The following is a 21,303-nucleotide window of genomic DNA, read 5'->3' as shown; positions in this document are numbered from 1 at the left end:
GAGCCTTAAAAAATGGTGACTGTAAACCTCCTTTGAAGTAATACAGCTTCTTATGGAATTACGATTGGTAGTAATATGTTACCTTGTGATTTAAAGAAAAAAAATAGCTGAGTGATAGTGTATATGTTAATTATTATCTGAGTTTCAACATTTGCGGATTTTAAATTAAACTTGGTTTTAGGTGAGAGTTTGGAGAGTTCCCTGTACCCTTCAACATTTATGCTTCAGGTTGTTGAAGAAATTTATGGAGTTCATTTTAGTTGTTGACATTTTTGTTTTTCTTTCTAATACTTATAAAGTAGGGGATTTATAATTGCTATATAATTTAAAGTATTTTAGAATGTGTGTTTTGGAAGTGGGTATGCTGAGAAATGCCTGTCAAAATAAACATTTTCAATAATGCAAGCAGTATGAAACCAGAGTGTTCACTGCAGCAAGTTTGAGCAAGCCAGACACTTCTTTGAAAGCAGGCTGCTGTTCAGTTAGCCATTTAACAAAGCAGGAAATGTAGACCATGTTAGCAATGCATTTAATTTAAACTGATGTATTTTTCTTCTTCTGTGGAAAGTCTAAACAACCTCATTTTGCTATATACCAGTTAAAAGTTAGCTAATCGACAGTGGTGATTTAGAATAGTGATTAGGGTCCTATACGTGAAGTTTCAGGACCAGTAAAAGGTGTTGCTTGTAGTCTTAATTTATTCCTGGAACTTAAATGAAACTCCATGAATATATTTATTATAGGTAATACATGCAGATTACCACATTTATCTCGGTATGAACAGGCATGGGGACTCAGTTTCATCATCATGCAATGGAGAGTTAAGTTGTGCTTTTTCTTAATTGGGTATTGCACAGCCAGGCTTGGTTACTTGCATCTGGATGGGGCAGCCTAAGAGAGGCCAGGGCCTAGACTCAAAAGCCACCTGCAAGGGGGTAGGATAGAGGATGGGGTAGGTAAACACTGAAGATGTGGGTATTGGGAAAGGTTTATGTGGACAGGCCCAAAATGGTACCTGTGGTACCAGAGGTGAGAGGCATCAGGTATAGTAGATAAGGCAAGCATGGGATGTTCCAAATCACAGCAAGCAGAATGTTTAACAGGGGTGCCCAGAATTCTAGGTAAACTATGTCAAAGAAGACTGTCAACAGGTAGGGCCTAGGACTTCAGTCCGGGGGTGGCCGAAAGGCTTCATCTCGTGTGAGTACACAGGTCACTGTGAATGGATTTGACAGCTCTGTGCTGGTGTTCGGAGGCTGCCTTTGGACTTAGTGGAAAAGAATGGGCATAGGGATGTGGCACGTGGCACTTAAGTTGAGGCTTATGTTAGAGACTAGGGAGAGCTGGACCCTGCTTTCAGTGAAGGGCTAGTGGGGGTAGTCCTGATCTTTTCAGTGGCCACCCCTCTAGAGAGAAGAGACACATGGAAGCCAACGCCAGACAGGGTTTGACAGATACCCACAAATGAATTTATCACATGAAATTTTGGAAAATTTCTACTACACAAGGTATAGTAGAATCAGTGGTAGAGTTTGATTAGCCTGACTTGTGTCAACTGGTTAAATGTCTTTGTTAGTTGCATCCTAATTCCACCAAAGTAAAAATGGGTATCCGCACTATTTTCATAATGCCACCCAGAAAGCTGTTTGATGTGTCAAAGGACCCTATGTTTCTCTACTGAGCAATTGGTGCGCCTGTTTCAAAGGAGGATTAGTTCCATCAGCTCTGCTAAAGAATGACAAAGCCTTGAACATTTGCTGGATCATCCCAGTATTTATGTGGCCTCTTTAAAAAATTAAATCCAAGTAGGTTTTAAATTCTAGTTTGAGCCGTTTTCCCAGGAACTTTGTGTGATTTGTATAGGACCTTTGGAATTAAATGGCTGTTGTAGTATCTTCTCATATGTGCATACATTGTACGGCCCACTCCAGGAACAAAACATCCCCATCCAGAACATCTTTGTATTCAGGAATGGCTCCAGTGCAAATGACTAGTATGGCAACCTGGGTTGAAGAAATGATTCTTAGGCCTGGTTTAAAAAATGCAATAATTTCTTAGAGTCCTTCAGCATTGCCACAGCATGTGCTAGTACCAGACAGAACTTTGAAAGCATAGCACCTTACATCTCCAGTGAATGGCCATTTACAGTAACATTGTTGTGAACACAAATGAGTACCTGAATGATATTTAAGGGAGACAAAAGCAAGACTCTGTTATAGGGCAGATAGACAGCATTTCTAATTATTACCAGATAGACTTGAAATGACAAAGCTTATGATGTTTGAGGCAAAGTATCAGTTCAAATGAGACCAATTAGCACATAGTATCTAATTAAATGGTAGGTGGGAGTGCACAAACTCTAAGTACAAAAAGAACTTCAGAGATGCAGCTGGTGACTATCTAGGGTAATGGAGTAGACAGAAAAGGCTCATAGAAGAAATAGGGCTTGAAATGTGTCTTGAAGAATAGGTACAATTTGAATAGGCAAAGGAGAAATAGCATTTTGATGCATGGAGTTTAAAGACTTATTCAAAATAAATTACACAGTACAAAATAATGGCTTGGTATTTTACAAAAGCAGTACATATTTTAAGTGATAGTATCACAAAAGCAGCATCATTTTAGAGTTGAAAGCATTGTCCAGCTTTACCAATTTAGACATGAGGAAACCAAGACCCACAGAGAGAGAGATTTGCTGTGTGCTACCCAGCCAGTGGGGGCCCAAACCGGGTCTGCCCAGGAGCCGCCGCCTCCACTCCAGCCCGTTCTATCTGCCATGCCCTGCTGCCTGGGTTTTTGGAATCTTCATGAGCAATGAGGCTGCTTTTAGTGTCCAATCAAAAACTCCTCTGAAGTTTCCGGCATGTAATAAACTAAAAATATGTGAAATTAGCCCCCATGGGTCACACATAGTAAACAATGTCAGGGCAGTGTTAATACTTTTCAGGATAAGGCTCCAAATCACTCCATGAGCCATGCGGTGGAAAAAACAGTGGGCTTCTGACTCAAATAGATCTGGATTGGAATCTCAACTCTTTCCAGTAACTCAGCTTTTCCAAATTGTTTTCCAGACTGTGGAACTGGGTTAATGCCTCTCTCCTGGGGTTGGTATGAGATTTAATGAACTGATCATTTCTCTACTATCTATCGCATCAACTCTAGCTTTTGAGGCCTTATGGGAGCTGTCCTCATTCAGCAGGTCTGATTCCTTCAGTCCACCTATTCCTCATTAATTGTGTGAATTCTGTCAGGCCTTTTTCCTTACACCATGTTCCCAGCCAGCAGAGCTACGGCCTCTAGGAGCCTGTAGGGGCAAAAAGAGACACTCTGGGAAGTTGCCTCCCTGATGTGGGTATGTTGCTTGGAGGGAGGAAGGTGCCTTTGTATGAAGCCCTTCTCTGTATGTGGCTTGGTGAATGGAGCAGCCTAGATTTCATCACCACTCCTCCATCTTGCCTAGGTGCCTTTGCACAGTGCACAAAATATGCAACTATACGTAGCTGCCCCAAGCAGTGCCATCTACTTTATCTCCACTCAAGTAGGTCCTTCCCCTGTTTTATATGCAAGTTAAGTCGACCCATTCAGTATGTTTATGCCTTTAAGCTTTCTGTCATCTTATATTTAACTGTCTATAGTTTTTCCTATTAATCTACATAATTACATTTCTAAAGGGCAGGGATAAAGGCTTTTTCTCCTTTTGAGCTCTTCCTAGCAGATAACTAGATACAGCATAATAATTATCCAAATTTATTCTTTGATAAACTTCCAACTTTCAAAGAATAGTCACACATCAACACATCCAATGCATCCAGCAATCCTGTGAAATAAGGATTCTCCTCATTTACGGAGGGAAGCTAAGATTTGGAAACGGTAGGGCACAGAGTAAGGTCTCTGAACTTTGTTGATAATTTACTGTTCTATTTTGTTACTAAAAAGTCTTAAAAATATTTAAAGCCAAACGACAAGTTTTCTTGAATCATTGTGTTCTCTTTACCCAATTAATACTTAGGTAGGTAAAGTAGATTTCTGTAGGCAAACCAAGGTAAAAATAAGTCTGTTTAACACAGGGTGCCTTTGAATGAAACCCATTATAACTGTATTTACATATTTCAGATTTCATGGATATATTCAGAAATATTAGTGTAGTATAATTGAAGTCTAATATTGCACCCTCAAGCCCAGAGTAGAAAATAAATGACTCTTTCTCCCCCTTGCCCTTCTACACCTGTCAAAGTTAATTTTTAACCACTGGCACATTGCAAAACATTCATCCTGAAGAGCCTGATTCATAAATCTTGTTTTAAATGCTCTGGGCTTGGTTCTCAACCCAGACTAAAGGCAAGCACTAAGGTAGAGGGAAATGACATTCAAAGAGTTTTACTTTTCTCTGATTTAATTTTTATTGGGTTTAAAATGTGGTCTGACATTAGAGGGTTGCTTCAAAGGGGAGAAATGCAACTTTGAAAAATTACATGTTTTTAGATGTGTAGAACTAAACAGGAAAGCCACACTAGGTTTTGTCAAACAATAGTTTTATTTGTGCCCTGAAAGAGAGACACAGGTATTTTGGTATGTATGTGTTTAGGAGGGGTATATAGTCAGTTTTACTTTTGTTTTCACAGTGCAGACTTCTCTTTATCTCAAGGGACAGGATCTGAGGGAGAATTGCAGAGGAGGAGTTCTTTATTCTGCTAAGCAGGGGGGATGCCTTTTCGGAAATCTGGTAGAATGTGTCAGATTTTATACATATGTAAACCTGGGCTTATTTAGATACTTAAATGGATGTTTTCCTTAGCACAACATCAATTAAGACCAGTGGATATGGAGCAAATAATTTGAATTACCCTAAAAGGCCCTCTGTTCTACACTGTCTTAAAGTTATGAAGGGAGGTATTCATTTTACCCTTAGATGGAAGATTTTGGTTAATTTTTGTTGTCTATTCTTTTTTTCATGGTCTTTGTTCATAAATGATGTCCCACAAAAAGAAGCATTCTAGGTTGAAAGCTGCTTGTGCAACATTTGCCACTTGATGGTGATTTGCACGTATGAAATATAGTATTCAGTTTGTAACTTTTGAACAGTTTAAGGATCAAGAGACATTTTCCTGACTATATCTGCTGAGATGTGAAATAATGGCCTCTGAAATGAGTTTTCTGAAACTTGGGGGAGAGGGAAAATGATCCATATTGTTTTAAAGTATCCAGAAGGTAAAGTTAGTTTTCCAGTGTGTCTAGGCCTTTGAGGTCCCAGAGAAATGCTGACATTAAAATACAAGTTTTCCTCAAAGACTATCAGCTTTCGTGAAAAGTGTACTTTTTACTGATTATTTGTGAGTCATATAGATCAAGTGACAGTAATACAACTAGGTGCATTAGTTTGTGTCAAATTTGGACATACAAAATACACAGAAAGTTGATGGTTTTCTCCCAAAGTAGGAGTTACCGATTCATTTCTACCAGCAGAGGGCTCCCTTTTTTAAGCTAATAAAGAACATGTGTCTTGCAGATCACTTTTTAAACACTAAAATTCAACGGGAAAAAGATTCAGCTCACACTTTCGTAATATAATAGGACTTCTCTGGTAGATGATTGTACATATTGTGAGAACTTGTTTAAGGCAAAGTTTTTCCAACCTATTTCAAGACTTACTTTCTATGCGTTGAGAGAGTACTGCTTTCCAGTGGCTCATTTTCTTCTGAAACAGAAAATATACTGTTGGACTTAACAGAGCATTTTAATCTTAGAAGGTTTTGACATGAAACATCATGTGAATCCAGACAGGTATGCTTAGGAGACTGATGTTTCCAATGTTTCTAGCTTTAGAAAGGCTATTTTTAAAAGTAGGGCAAGATTATGCAGCTCAGGATGCAAGGGTATTCTCTGAACTAACCATATGTCCCTGTGATCAGATGGCAGATTCACTTATAGACTGTTATTTCCATTGGGAAAGTTTTTCAATATTTTATCAGTTGCACGAAAGGAAAGTTTGTAAAATCACTTTCATCTTGAGTTTAACAGCACTTGCCAGATATTTCAAGTAACCTTGAAGCTGGTTCCTACTGTTGGCCTGTGTGGACTTTATGTGACCACTGGATCACTTTCCCTTGCAGAGTATGAGGGTATTATTGAAAGAACCTATGTCTTCAAAGGGAATGAAATGTTTTGAAGCAAGCTAAAAATAGAAAACAGAAAGAGAGTTTTGTTGGGGGTGTGAAATTTTTTGCATGTGGCTTAAAAGATTAACTGCAGTTTTGTCCATTATTTTACTTTCTCTAGCAAAGAAAGAGAAGTGAGGAGCAGGAACAGTGGGTAGAAAAGGGCATTTGAAACCATCAGAAGATGGGGTTCTAGTCTTAGGGCTATAATCTTCTGCAAACCACTTCACCTCCCTGGGTCAGATTTTGTTTTCCCCCCCCCTATGGCATGAAGGAATTGATTGATCTCTAAATTACTTTCTGGTGTAAAGTTTGGTGATTTCCCTGGATAACCTTAAAGCTATCTATGCTGATGCAACTGAAAATTTTCTTAGATCAAATTTTAATTATTTAAATAGTAGTCAATAATCCCAAGTCTTGTCTATTGCCCACTTTCTCAAATAAAGGGCAAACATCCACTAGAAAGGTATGTCCTTCTCTGCCCTTCTATCCTTTACCCCATTAGCTGGCACATAAACCTAATGCAGAGACACCTTTTAATTAGCAGGTCATATGGCCATTTAAATGCGAGTTGCAATCGACCTCATAAAAATAGCCGCAGTGTTTTGTTTTTTTTTTTCTGAATCGTCACATGACCATGGAGTATAGTATGCATGTGGTGTGGGGTTTAATATTCGTCCGAGGATGCCCTCCTACTACTTACTATTGAACACTTTTGTAATCTGCTCCCTGCCCGAGCTGCTCACAAGGGCTTTCCTGTTACACCTGCGGGGCTGTCTGTGCTGGTGTGTGGGAGGAGGTGCAAGAGGTAGACACGAGCGAGGCACTGTGTTCTGGGTTGTTCCAAGAGGTTCAGGCCTTTACAAGTGAGGCTTTGATTCTATTTTTTGCTGAACTAGCTCAGCCACTTCCTGTGTTTGGCGGTGCATAGTGCCTCGCTTCACTGTCGGCTACTTGAGCCTCGCGAGCCAGCCAGCGCGCTCAGCAGCCAGTGAGACTATTTTAGGTCCTCTCACAATGGCCTTCTCATTTCCTAGGCGAAAATGATCAAGTTGGTCTTGCATTGGCCACTTGTCAGCCGATGACAACTTTGACTTGGGCTCCCCTCCCCCTCCCGAAATCCCTAGCTCAGCAAATATTTGAACCTGCCCAAGTTAATCATGAAGCTGCGATCTTTATCTAAGGGAGACGTGCGAGCGCCTGGGCTCCTTTCCTCCCCAGTACAGTAGCGAAATCCAGTTGGCTTCTCAATGAGGAGCCGGCGGTGAGCGGCGGTGGCCCGGACGCCCGGACGCACTGCCGGGCGGGGCGTGGGGCGGAGGGACGAGCCGAGCCGAGCCGAGCGGAGCTGTTCCACTGTGCGTGCCCGGAGGGTCCTGGCGGCGCCCCCGCTCCTGCGCGCACTCTCGGCGCCGGGCACGAGCACTGCCCGCCGGGAACAGGCTTGGGGGAGGTGCGGGGGCTTGGCCCACTTGGTGGAAGAACAGCTTTGGGGATTTTTTTTTTTTTTTCATTGTCGGATACAGGCATTTCAAAGGGAAACCGTTGAAATGCATAACCTGCAAAGTAAGTTGCCTTGAATTTGTGCACTTCTCTGTTCCTTCCCTGTGGTTTATCTGAGCGGTGCCTCTCTGTAGTTTGTCTTGGAGTACGTGTGTGTGCGTGCGCCCCTGTAAGCGCTGCCTGGGGAGGACAGATGGGAGATTAGGGGAGACACTCCCCCTGTCCTCGAGGGGGACAGTGGCTGGGAAAGATAGGGTTTAGGTTGGAAGTTCAGGAAGAAGGTACTAATTACAACGTGTTTGGCTGGAAGTTGGTGCCAGGCCAGGGCTTGGAGAGACCATGTAAAATCACCTGTCTCCCTGCCTTCTCCCTGGGTTAGTTTGCCACAGCAGATCCAACAGCCAGACTGGTTTGCACCGACGGTTCCCAAATGCACGGACTGGCACTCTGGGCTGTTACACCGGCCACAGCTGCTCGGAGAACTTGTCTCCTTGCTTTGGGGGAGGGTCGACATTTTAATTAAACTAAAAAAGAATGTTTCTCTGAATCTTATCTGAGGGCACAACGCCACTTTTACCATTTTTATTTGAATTTGAGTTCAGGTTTATCTAAACTTAGGCAAATAGAAAAGTGGGAGAGGGTGGGAAGGAACAAGGTGAGCCTGCTTTTCCCAATAATGGGAAAATGAATTAAACTAGACGGGGGACGTCAGAGAACAGAATGCCTTGCCTTTGGTCTGCTTTTTCATATATTTTATGATCCCAAATTTTACAGAAAGTCTCAAGGGTTTCTGTGTTTTTTAAATGGTCACACAAATATGTGACATACGTGTGTACATAGATCACAGAGCCCACTATAGTTTTTTAAATGAGCCACATTTACGTGGGGGAAGAGGGCCCCCCCCCCCCCCCGCCATCGTAATATTGTGAATGTAAAGAGATTGGTTCACAATGAGAATGTACAGTGGGCTCCTATAAGGGTGACAGGATTATATGCAGAATGACTTTGAAGAACTAAAATTGATTTATTTATATTAAGTAGTGCTAAGAAAGAATAATTGTCCTGGAGTGAAGCATTTGAGATAGAGGGGAAAAAAAAAAAAAAGTGATTACATCATCTTCCCGTTCAAGCAGTATTAGTAGTGAAGATGGGTTCATCAGTGAAACATTTTGCAAAGATAAATATACCTCTACTCTGCATTCTGATCTATAGCCTCTTTCTTTTTGGAAGAAGCATTTTCTTTGCCCAGTTTTTTTAGGCAGTCACATTAAAATTCTCAATAATGTTGACAATTACGTTTAATATTTCTGCTAATAGGCATCTGCATTCCTATTCAGAATTTTCATTGTTCGTCTATAAAGTCTAGTTTTAACTTTGGAATGTTTGGTAGAGGAGGACATTTTATCTATACATTTTCTTTTAACTGTCCTTTCTAGTATGGTACATTTGTGACAGTGTTTAAATTCTGGGTTTCCAGTGAATTACGGAGGATTGAAATTAAATACCAGGAGTAGTCCGTTCTGCTTCTCTTATACATGAGAGATATCTAAGGACTATAAAATATAGCTTCAGTATACCCTTTTAATGCCTTTGTAAGATTTTTAAACCAAGGAATGACTGGGCTATCTATAAACCCAGATGCACTAAGTGGGGAGAAAAGCTCGGAGCTGCAGCATATAAGCTTTTGTCAACCTGCCAACAGCAGAGCGTACCATGCTGCAAGGAGTAATAAACAAGGAATTAGAAAACTCGCTGCTGGAGGAGAACAGTCAAATTAAACACCTTTTTGAAAGGATGAGCGTGTATATACTGCAATTCTATTAAATGTAGCTTCTCAGTGAGGTTGGCATTATATTAAGGCTGGTATAGAAGAGAACTGATGAAGCAGGAGTGGTCTGGTGACATTTTTCTGACTTGATTGGCTGGGGCGTGTGATGTAATAGGTTTCAGTGCAGCCCCTTATAGGTTTTAAAATGAATTCCAAGACACCATTACAAAGAAAGCCGGACTCTTTTCTTATAACTGAGCTCAGCCAAGGAAACTCTTGCACAAATGTACAATACTGTTTGGAATATGGAAGACCTGGATTTAGAATATGCCAAGACAGATATAAATTGTGGCACAGACTTGATGTTTTATATAGAAATGGACCCACCAGGTAATACTGCGGTATTAGAATTAGTTAATTTCGTGGCTTTTTAATTTGTTGAAAGCTACTGTAAAAAAGATCCTTTTTAGATTTCTGTTTTTATTAATCTGTTTCATTGATAAAAATTAGTTTGCTCATGGCTTAAAAATTAAACAGATTGTTTGACTGTCTGGAAGCAAGCAGCTCAGGCTGTGTGTGGTAAATGCTTATTCTTACTTGAATGGATATGAATTGAACTCCAGTTTTTCACTGGTGTCTTTTGTTAATCGAGATCCTTCCCTGGGTGAGTTATGTTGTGGGATATTGTTCCTGTAATTAAAATGATGCATCCTTTGTGCTGCTTTACTCTGTTGCCAGTGGATGAGAACAGTGTGGCACTTTGCAGTGATAACAGTACTTTAGAAAGCATGTAAAATGTTGCAGTGATTACAACTCAGTTCTAGATGTTGAGACTTTGCTTGTCCTCTCTTGTATTAAGGTATTATAATGAAAAAGGAAGTTGACGTTCCATTATTGTTAGTCTGTAAAATATTCTTGGTAGATAACTGAAATCATTTTTTTGCATAAGTTAAAATAGTAACAGTGCTTTAAAAACTTATGACAGAATTTACCTAAAAATCCTAGATTTATTTTGTTTCCTAAGTTGTTTTATTCCAGTGTTAGCTCCCCTGCCCCCATTTAAGATATTCAGGAATATTGCAGTCTTTTATTTGTCACCAATTGGTATATATGAATACTGATTTGACATTGAGGAAGGGGGATATGGTTTTTAATCATACCTGGCATATAGAGCACAATTTATCCAACAGAATATTAACATAAATACTAAAGAGATTTAGGGCACAGATGAGAGTTTCTTAAAGTGGCTTTTTGCAGAACAGTGCCTGAAATACTAAGATTAGAGAAGCCCAATTCCTCCTCTTAAAACATACTGCTGTGGAAAACGTACTGCTGTAGATGAGCCTTTTTATTACTGCAACAGCGTTTGTGGAGGACAGAGACCAAATTTGTCTTTCATAATTAAATAAGAGGAGGAAATTAAAGCCAACTCATGTTATTTCTGCTACTCATATGTTCATAGTTTCTTACTTTAGATGGATTTGACCAGGCATGAAACTTTAATATAACTAGAATCTAGAAGTGTAGAATGTCATGACTCTGGATTTACTGTGAAATTTATTCACATGGCCAGCCCAATTTATTTGTCAGTTTCTAAGGCTCTCTCTCTTTTCTCCTTTTCAGTTTCATTTCTTTTTGAGCCATGCTCTGAAATTTTTTTTTTTTTAAGAAAATTATCTTCCATATTGCATGGAATTGTGAACTAATGCTGTATATTTCAGTTACTCTAATTTTTTGATTTTTTAAAAGTCAAAGTACTTATCTAAAGAAATTTAGTGCTAATGTAGTTGGGATTGCGAACAACTTTTTCTTTTTCATCTGCAGCACTGCCTCCTAAACCACCAAAACCCACTACTGTAGCCAACAACGGTATGAATAACAATATGTCCTTACAAGATGCTGAATGGTACTGGGGAGATATCTCGAGGTAAGGCTACAGAAACTTCGTTTTCACTAGATACAGAGAGTTTTAGATTAAGAGAAAGAAAAGCACCAGCTTGCTAAGTTCCATTTTTAGGATATCATCCAACATAAGCATGAAGCATAGTTGGTTCTCTTCCAAAGACGACCAGAAAAAGTCACTGAGCGCTGGAGAACTGTGGGTGCTGGATGCCACAGGAAATTAAATACCTGGGAAGTTTCATTATTGACAAGAGTGTGAAGGCACTCTATCTGTTAAGCACAACTCTAAGAATTCTTGTCTTAAACACAGTAAGAAAACAATGCCATTTTATGTTAGCTTTGGGAAGGGGGAGTAAGGTTGGAGAAACCTTTTTGAGATCATGAGTTTCTGTGCTCATTTGTCAGAGAGATTGTAATGTTTACTTGAAACAATAAAAACTTAGTACCACAGATACACCAGTAGTGAAAGTGATATGCACCTGTTTGTGATGAGACTGCAATTGCTGACATTTCTATTTAAACAAGTTATTAGTAAGCTTTTATTAGTAAGCTCTGAAAATGCAATTCATTTAAATCTATGTGGGCAGGAGGAATATGGGCACTCACTGTACTTTTCACTTGATTTTGCTGTGAACCTAAAACTGCTCTAAAACATAGTCTATTTGAAAAAATATAAATCTGTGGTCACTGAACCTTAAGATGAGCATGGTTTTGTGTTCTCATTTCAGGGAAGAAGTGAATGAAAAACTTCGAGATACAGCAGATGGGACCTTTTTGGTACGAGATGCGTCTACTAAAATGCATGGTGATTATACTCTTACACTAAGGTAAGCTGAGGAATATAGCTGAAATTAGGGTTTTGGGCTGATATTAAAACATATTTCTTTATTTGAAAATGTTAATACCTTTATTTTTATATTGTTTTTACAGGAAAGGGGGAAATAACAAATTAATCAAAATATTTCATCGAGATGGGAAATATGGCTTCTCTGACCCATTAACCTTCAATTCTGTGGTTGAATTAATAAACCACTACCGGAATGAATCTCTAGCTCAGTATAATCCCAAGCTGGATGTGAAATTACTTTATCCAGTATCCAAATACCAACAGGTAATAAAAACTGAATGAATTATCCAGTTACGATGTTTAGACAAGATACTTCGAATACTTAGAAAACATTGGAAACAGATGAATTACATGTAATCAAGTCTAAAAAACTTTACATTTGTAATTACATAATTGCAATTTTAAAGATGTTTCCATGTCAGCTATTTTGTTAAACAGTTGTTATTTGATTAAATGCCTCATCCATTGAATGTATATTAATCTTTCTAGGATCAAGTTGTCAAAGAAGATAATATTGAAGCTGTAGGGAAAAAATTACATGAATATAACACTCAGTTTCAAGAAAAAAGTAGAGAATATGATAGATTATATGAAGAATATACCCGCACATCCCAGGTGAGTTTTCTGTGAAAATCAGATTAAAAGTTTAGAACTCTTCGTTTTTGAAGACTAACATGGAAAAAAGAATTTAAAGGGTTTTTATGAATGAAGTGGGGCTGAGATCATTTATTCGTGAATCATTGTTGATTATTCTAGCATATCTCTAAACCTTTAAACCAAAAATTTTAAGTATCAGAATAATAAATTAAGTTCACGTGATACCTGAAGCAGTCACTGAGTTTCAAGTTGATTTAATTCCTGATAGAAGGATCCTGTTTAGATTGGAAGTTAGTAATAACTGGAAGTTTCACAGACGTGTCTAATCCCTGAAACGGAGATTTAGGCATTAATATATATCCTGCAACCAAAAGGAAGGGCTACATTTACTGCTGTGTTTTTCTAGACCCTTACTCTTCACTGGTCACTCATGTATCTGGGAATGCCAGAGGGAATAGAAAACAACAGAGATGCTATAGAAACTACAATAGCTTTTAGGAAGATAAAAACTATGGGAAATTGCCAAGCAATCATTTTTCATAGATTGAGAAAATTCTCCAGAGGAAATATTTGTTTCTGGGATACTATTTTAATGGATTTTATGAATTCGAGTCCCACTCTGCTAATAGTACAGATCAAATGTCCTGGTAGTGTCTTGCAGTAAGAAATTGTTCTATGAAAGGTATGACATTATCTTTTTAAAATTATGTTGCAGGAAATCCAAATGAAAAGGACAGCTATTGAAGCATTTAATGAAACCATAAAAATATTTGAAGAACAGTGCCAGACCCAGGAGCGCTACAGCAAAGAATACATAGAAAAGTTTAAACGTGAGGGCAATGAGAAAGAAATACAAAGGTTGGTGAACCATGGTTGTTTCCCTTGTTCTTGTGCCAGAGATAACCAAAATCCTCTAAAACCGTTTAAAAGTGATCTCGCTTTCTGTGCTTTGAATGATTTAAAAATGACAGGAAGAGAAGCCACGCTTTACCTGAGGAAAACTGCTGGGAAACCATAGAGAAACTTTTCATAAACTTTGGGGACTGTTCATGATGTACCCAGATAATGACAAATGCATTTCTTTTGCCTGCAGGATTATGCATAATTATGATAAGTTGAAGTCTCGAATCAGTGAAATTATTGACAGTAGAAGAAGATTGGAAGAAGACTTGAAGAAGCAGGCAGCTGAGTATCGAGAAATTGACAAACGTATGAACAGCATTAAACCAGACCTTATCCAGCTGAGAAAGACGAGAGACCAATACTTGATGTAAGTATTTGAAATGGAATCCTATACATGAATAACTGGTGATTGCTACAATTCAGGATGAGTTAATGCGTTCTTTTTTCAAAACTGTTTTTCAGGTGGTTGACTCAAAAAGGTGTTCGGCAAAAGAAGTTGAACGAGTGGTTGGGCAATGAAAACACTGAAGAGTAAGTAGTTACTAAAGATGGTGACAGCAGAAGATTTTTCTCATTTTAGGAAAATGCATGCTTGCTTTGTTTTTAGAACAAGTGAGGAATTTTACTGAGTTTGGAACATCTTGTAGGAGAAAATGTATAAACTCAGTGCCATTATCCAGAATTTTAAAAAAAGAAAGCTTAGCTAAGGAGGACTAGGATTTATTTTTACTCATAATGCTGTGAAACAACTCTGTGTCCATAATGATGTCCCCGAACATCTGAAAAATCCCAAAATATTTTTGGAACAGCCAGAGAGAAAATAATTATGCTTAATATATTTTAAAGCTTAAGTATATACTTTGTTTGAATTATTCAAAAACTGGCAATCTTCCTAGTCAATTTCCTGATCTAAACTGGATAAACAAGATTGTTTTAATACCTTCCAGTCTGCCCAGGTACCTCAGTGTGGTTGCCTGAAAACAGAAATAGTACAATTGATTGCTAACTCTTTGTCCTGGGAGGTTGCACTGGAGGCTGAATACCAGGAGAGGAAAACTCAGGTCAGGCAGAGGCAGGCATGTGATGGCCAGTCTGACTGGCTTGGTAGGGGCCAAGAGGGAAGTGAGGGGGGTATGCCTAGGGAAGACAGCAAGGCAGGCTGATGGCTCCGGCACTCTTCATTTAGAAACTTTCTGTCCTGCCTGCCTAGCCAATATTCGCTGGTGGAAGATGATGAAGATTTACCCCATCATGATGAGAAGACGTGGAATGTTGGAAGCAGCAACCGAAACAAAGCTGAAAACCTGTTGCGAGGGAAGCGAGATGGCACTTTTCTTGTCCGGGAGAGCAGTAAACAGGGCTGCTACGCCTGCTCTGTAGTGTATGTATCTCCAGCAAACTATTCTTTACAACATCTCATGAAGAGATGTTTCATTCATTCATTCACTGAGTTTTGAAATAGTCTTGAATAAGCTTATAGTGCAGTAATGTAGAAGAGAAACCAAAGCAGACGTAATACCATTTTAAAGTCTAGCCAGAAGCATATGTTAATACAATCTAATAGAAACATACATATATGTTAATACAGTCTAATAGATACCTACTGTTTAGCTGGAAGACTAAGGTTTGGATTCCCATTCAGTGCTAGTTAATCACGAGACGTCGCTAAACCTTTTTTTCTCGTCTTTAAAATGGAAGCAGCAATGCCTGCCCTTTTTGCCTCTCAAGGCTACTATAGTTAGAATCTGAGGTAATTTATGTGAGAACATCACCCATAGGAAAAACACTCATCAGGAACAGGTCAAAAAAGAGAAAGGATTCTGATCATTATCCTTGAGACAGGTATACCCACATGGGATCACTGACATCACCATTTCAGAGAAATTCATGTCCTCTAGTAGGGAATGGTTCTAAAAGTATGTTATACTCCATGATCACCTTTCATTTAATGAGGGAAATATTCCTACAGCAAAGAAGGGTCCTTTTGTCCTTACCTTGTCTAAGGGCACATGCAGAGATGGAGAGTTGTGCAGACACCTCAAGGACAGCCAGAAAGAAGGAATCCTATGAATAATCGTCCTGGGAGTAATAGTAACACCGCTAGTCATGGAGCACTGCTGATAGTTGTCCTCATCATGGTTGGAAGCTACCATTTGTTGCATGCTTACCGCATGTCAGGCATTTTATCAAGCATATTGCATGCATGATCTCCTTTCATTCCTCAAAGTAACTGTATTACATACATTTTACTATTGTCTTCCCTTTAAACCATTTTACAGATGAAAATAAAGTAGGTCAGTGAAGCTGGGTTACCTACCCAAGGCACTCAGCCAAGTGTCTACCATGTGACAGGGCCAAGAGTCTACTGTAACCTAGGACCCTTTCCCCAAGTTGAGACTGCACAATGATGCTTTTTATTAAACATGCCCTGTAGAGTTGTGAATTGGCTTGGGCAAGCTCAAAAGACAGTTTTTCTTCTCTCCTCTCTAGGGTGGACGGCGAAGTAAAGCATTGTGTCATAAACAAAACAGCGACTGGCTATGGCTTTGCCGAGCCCTATAACTTGTACAGCTCTCTGAAAGAACTGGTGCTACATTACCAACACACCTCCCTCGTGCAGCACAACGACTCCCTCAATGTCACACTAGCCTACCCAGTATATGCACAGCAGAGGCGATGAAGCGCTTACTCTCTGATCCTTCTCCTGAAGTTCAGCCACCCTGAGGCCTCTGGAAAGCAAAGGGCTCCTCTCCAGTCTGATCTGTGAATTGAGCTGCAGAAACGAAGCCATCTGTCTTCGGATGGGACTAGAGCTTTCTTTCACAAAAAAAGAAGTAGGGGAAGATATGCAGCCTAGGGCTGTATGATGACCACACGTTTCTAAGCTGGAGTGCTTATCCTTTCTTTCTTTTTCTTTTTTTCTTTGGTTTAATTTAAAGCCACAACCACATACAACACAAAGAGAAAAAGAAATGCAAAAATCTCTGCGTGCAGGGACAAAGAGGCCTTTAACCATGGTGCTTGTTAATGCTTTCTGAAGCTTTACCAGCTGAAAGTTGGGACTGTGGAGAGCGGAGGAGAGAAAGGCAGAAGAACCCTGGCCTGAGAAGGTTCGGTCCAGCCTGGTTTAGCCTGGATGTTGCTGTGCACGGTGGACCCAGACACATCGCACTGTGGATTATTTCATTTTCTAACAAATGAACGATATGTAGCAGAAAGGCACTTCCACTCACAAGGGACGCTTTGGGAGAATGTCAGTTCGTATATGTTCAGAAGAAATTCTGTCATAGAAAGTGCCAGAAAGTGTTTAAACTTGTCAAAAAACAAAAACCCAGCAACAGAAAAATGGAGTTTGGAAAACAGGACTTAAAATGACATTCAGTATATAAAATATGTACATAATATTGGATGACTAACTATCAAATAGATGGATTTGTATCAATACCAAATAGCTTCTGTTTTGTTTTGCTGAAGGCTAAATTCACAGCGCTATGCAATTCTTAATTTTCATTAAGTTGTTATTTCAGTTTTAAATGTACCTTCAGAATAAGCTTCCCCACCCCAGTTTTTGTTGCTTGAAAATATTGTTGTCCCGGATTTTTGTTAATATTCATTTTTGTTATCCTTTTTTAAAAGAAATGTACAGGATGCCAGTAAAAAAAATGGCTTCAGAATTAAAACTATGAAATATTTTACAGTTTTTCTTGTACAGAGTACTTGGCTGTTAGCCCAAGGATAAAAAGTTCATAACAGATTTTTTTTGGACTGTTTTGTTGGGCAGTGCCTGATAAGCTTCAAAGCTGCTTTATTCAATAAAAAAAAGAAAAAGATATATGAATATGACAAAGTATTGCTGAGTCCAACAATGTTGTTTTAAGACTCTTAAAATACGGTACCTGGCAATGTTTATTTCATAAAGAATTGTGAACTTCTTGAATCTAGGGAGGGGGGAATGTAGTGAAGGGATGTATCAGGTCGGGTGGTGGGAGGGGGAGGCAAGGTTATATGCACTTTGTCTTTCTCATGATTTACAGAGAAGTGAATAACTGCAAAGTGAAGTTGCTTCTACTTCAGTCTTTTCTCACTTTGATTTGCTAGTTATCAATTAATGACAATTACAAACCTACTGTAACTAACACAGTGTGACTGGTCAGGTATTTCAGTTCTTAGGAAGGAAGTGCCAAGTTTGTTTTTGGGTTCCTAGAACAGTGCTCACCTTTGTTTAGAACACTGGTTTAAAGGGATGATCTCTGTCACATTGGACTATCCATCACGACCAGCAAATACTCACTCATTTTAGGAAAAAAAAAAGCATGATCTGAAAAAATACTTCTGGTGGGATGTTGGTTACTCCTAGCTTTCCATTTGGTTTAGAACATAAAGCAAATGGACACAGTCGTACTGTCTCTGCTCTGGATTGTGGAGCTCGCTAAGGTCATGGCCATTGCAGGAATCCAAGTGGCAGTCCTTCTCATTCATCCTAATCATTGTATGTGCTTCACTACGGGGGAAAAGGAAGCATAGTTAGCATAATGTTTCCTGTTTAGGGCAGGAGTGAGAGATCTCTCTTCCTGATTTAGATCTGCAAAAGCTGGTATGTTCAGTAGGAACTGTACATGTGTTAGGAGGAATAAAGACTAATTAGCAATCATAATATGGTCACTACCCTAATAGACTTAAATGACATCTTGCAATTTCAAATTTCCCTTTCTCCATATTAGATTTACCCACAGCTCTATTTCTGTTTAAGTACTAGGGTGAGGGTTTTCTGTTCCTTTGTTTTTTAATGTTGTTCCTTTTGAAAGAATCAGTCTTGCAGCTGAGTGAATCATCTGTAGAATATATTTTTCCTCTTTACATAAAGCTACTCATACTTAAGCAAAAGTCAGTCTTACAGCAAGACTGTTAGCCCTCAAACTTGACTTCACTGATCTGACCATCTCCCTCTCATTGCCAGACAACTGATGATTTCCCTGGTTTAGTCTGTGTCTCTGCTTTAAAGTTATTGTGATATCCTTCTAGATCACACACAAGTCTAACAGTTAATTGGTTAATAGTTTTTAAACTAGGTTTGTGGGTTTTCTTTGGTAGCACATGTATGCTATGATGTACAAATTTTTATTTCTAAAATATAAGATCTGAGATTGAATATTTTTATTAAAAGCTACAGTTTTGTGAATTTTGGCTTCAACAGTCTTTGCAAGATGACATGGTATTTAGGCAGTTGCCTTATTTTTGCATCTCACAAACATAAGTGCAGTAGATCTTTTCACTGAACAGCAAAGTAGGATTCATCATTCCATATGACTGAGTTACACCAGACCTATTCTGCCCGATGCCTTTTTGATTGCGGTGTAGCTTGCTCACTGCATTTGTCTTTTTAGATATTTTGCTAGTCGGGCACTTTGAGTTTCATCAGACAGTCCTCCTAACAATAGTCTGAACGGCTGAGTATGACTAGATACAGCAGAGGCACTCCTGATATGTGATTTTATCCATGCATCAGTTTTTCCCACCCAGTGTAGCATCCTAAAGATAAAGCCAGAAGCTAAGCTGCAGTGAGGCTGTGATAGGGCATAGAAGTGGGAGCATTGGGACCTCACGTTACACACACGAGATCATAACCACATGAAAAAGCAAAAAGCATGTGTTTGCAACATCTGATAACTTCACGGCCTTTTGATATATGTATATATGTATATGTGCATGGACTGTGTTTCCGGTACACCTTTCAGCCAAAACAGATCCACAGTAGTTGAGTTCAAGTACATAACAAGCAAACGTCTAGTACAATTCTTATATATGTGTATGGGATTTTTCCCATTGAGGTTGCTTTGTTTTGTCTTACAAAGGTGAAAATTGTTTGCAAGTGAAGTGAGAAGTTCATATTTCTTTGGCTTTTTTTGTGTTTTTAAAAGTTACTCCTTTTAGGGAGCTGGTCAGATGACTTGCTTAGCTTGGAAATCCTTGTTTTCAGTGTGTCGAGTCAAAATGTGTTTATGTGAGCTGTCACTGTGGGGAACCAATTGCTTTGTCATGTAGCTGGTTATGAACTAGTAACATGTTTGGGAAGTCCTACTGATGTTCCTTTGGAAGAAAAATTCTGCTGGTTTTAACAACTGTGCTTTTGCTATGCATGGTATCCAAGTTAGTTGAATCGCAGACCCTGAGATCTGTTTGAGTTTAGGGTCATTTTTAGAAAGGGGCAGTTTAAAGCACAATGTCTCACATGGGACAAAGTTCCAAAATGCCAAATTCTTATTTTTTAAAAAACTAGTTCTAGAAAATACTGGTGGGGAAGAAATAGAATTGAGTCAATTGGAAAGACTATCCAACTTAACATGAAACTTGTCACCATGAGATAGCATTAACTGCCCAGGATGCTGCTAATATATATATATATATATAAATATATATATATATATATATTTTAAAAAAAAAGCAAAACAAAAAAAAACTCATTTATACCTGTGTATTTTTTAAAGCTACAATCAGTTCAATGTTTTTACAAATCTGTTTATATGACATTGTTAAAATAAAGTTGGTCTTTTGACGAGAGGGAGGATGTCACGGTCAGTTGTAATTTTGCCTTCACAAGGCAACTGGGGTGGGGGGTGGGGGTAGTGTGCCTCCTTGACATTTCGTTCAAGTTATAGATTCAGTGGAGCTATGTCCTGTTTTAAGTTGCTTTAATGCATTGTATTAGATCTTCAAACAGAATAAAGGTTGTTTTGAAACTTAAGTTTTGGATTGAAATTTCACTTACCACCTAAGAAATCTTTCTAAAACGGCTGTCTTTTGGTTTATAAATATTGCTGCTATTTCTGTTTCTCCCACCCACCCGCTTTGATCGTTATCACAGTATCTCATTTTTGTAAAGTTGCGAAGGACATTGAGTGTTCACATGTAAGTAATACTGAGCTGTTAATATATTTCACCATTTTTTTTTTTTTTTTCTGAGACAGAGTCTTGCTCTGTCACCCAGGCTGGAGTGCAGTGGTGTGATCTTGGCTCACTGCAAGCTCCGCCTCCTGGGTTCACACCATTCTCCTGCCTCAGCCTCCTGAGTAGCTGGGACTACATGCGCCCGCCACCATGCCCCGCTAATTGTATTTTTAGCAGAGACGGGGTTTCACCTAGCCGGGATGGTCTCGATCTCCTGACCTCGTGATCCGCTCCACCTCAGCCTCCCAAAGTACTGGGATTACAGGCATGAGCCACCGCGCTCGGCCAATTTCACCATCTTAAATGAGGAAATACCTCTAGGTGATGTCCTTTCAAGGCATGTTCTTGCTATAGGAAAACTAGAATGTCCATCATCCCTCAATTCTTCTCGCCTCCTCTGCATTCATCCCCAAACCTTGAGAATCATCCTTAAGAACCAAGTGTCTAGTTTTGTCTCTGTTGTATAGTCTGCATATTTTGAACACTCACAGTGCAGGGATGACATGGGGCTGCAGACAGCAGCTAAGCTATACCGCAAATGCAGATTTTACTTTGTATCACCTAGTCAAGATGCACAAGTCTTACTGTAGATAACTTTCCCATTTGTTTTTATTGCTAAGTGGACGTAAGGCAATACCACTTTGCATGTATATGGTGTTTACTTTACATGTAGGCACATGTGA

At 39.1% G+C, this 21,303-nt stretch overlaps 1 protein-coding gene across 4 annotated transcripts in view; it reads left to right on the top strand.

Moving 5' to 3' along the window:
- PIK3R1 (phosphoinositide-3-kinase regulatory subunit 1) overlaps nucleotides 1–20,414 on the top strand; it is an 86,358-nt gene extending 65,944 nt beyond the window's left edge. For 2 of the 4 annotated variants that reach the window (XM_050793544.1, XM_050793545.1), the window contains 9 exons: nucleotides 11,251–11,353; nucleotides 12,057–12,155; nucleotides 12,259–12,439; nucleotides 12,665–12,790; nucleotides 13,488–13,630; nucleotides 13,866–14,042; nucleotides 14,138–14,206; nucleotides 14,886–15,056; nucleotides 16,166–20,414. In XM_050793544.1, coding sequence (XP_050649501.1) covers nucleotides 11,251–11,353; nucleotides 12,057–12,155; nucleotides 12,259–12,439; nucleotides 12,665–12,790; nucleotides 13,488–13,630; nucleotides 13,866–14,042; nucleotides 14,138–14,206; nucleotides 14,886–15,056; nucleotides 16,166–16,355 — 1,259 coding nt within the window. In that variant the 3' untranslated portion in view covers nucleotides 16,356–20,414. Of the gene's footprint in view, nucleotides 1–3; nucleotides 7,722–7,757; nucleotides 9,817–11,250; nucleotides 11,354–12,056; nucleotides 12,156–12,258; nucleotides 12,440–12,664; nucleotides 12,791–13,487; nucleotides 13,631–13,865; nucleotides 14,043–14,137; nucleotides 14,207–14,885; nucleotides 15,057–16,165 lie in introns of those variants that run through there. The other 2 variants (XM_050793547.1, XM_050793546.1) reach the window with 2 other exon arrangements.
- Nucleotides 20,415–21,303: the final 889 nt, after the last annotated feature.

This window comes from Macaca thibetana, chromosome 6 (genome assembly GCF_024542745.1).
Source record: "Macaca thibetana thibetana isolate TM-01 chromosome 6, ASM2454274v1, whole genome shotgun sequence".
Taxonomy (NCBI): domain Eukaryota; kingdom Metazoa; phylum Chordata; class Mammalia; order Primates; family Cercopithecidae; genus Macaca; species Macaca thibetana.
Note: the sequence above shows the minus strand (reverse complement) of the source record. Positions and strands in the feature narration are given on the sequence as shown.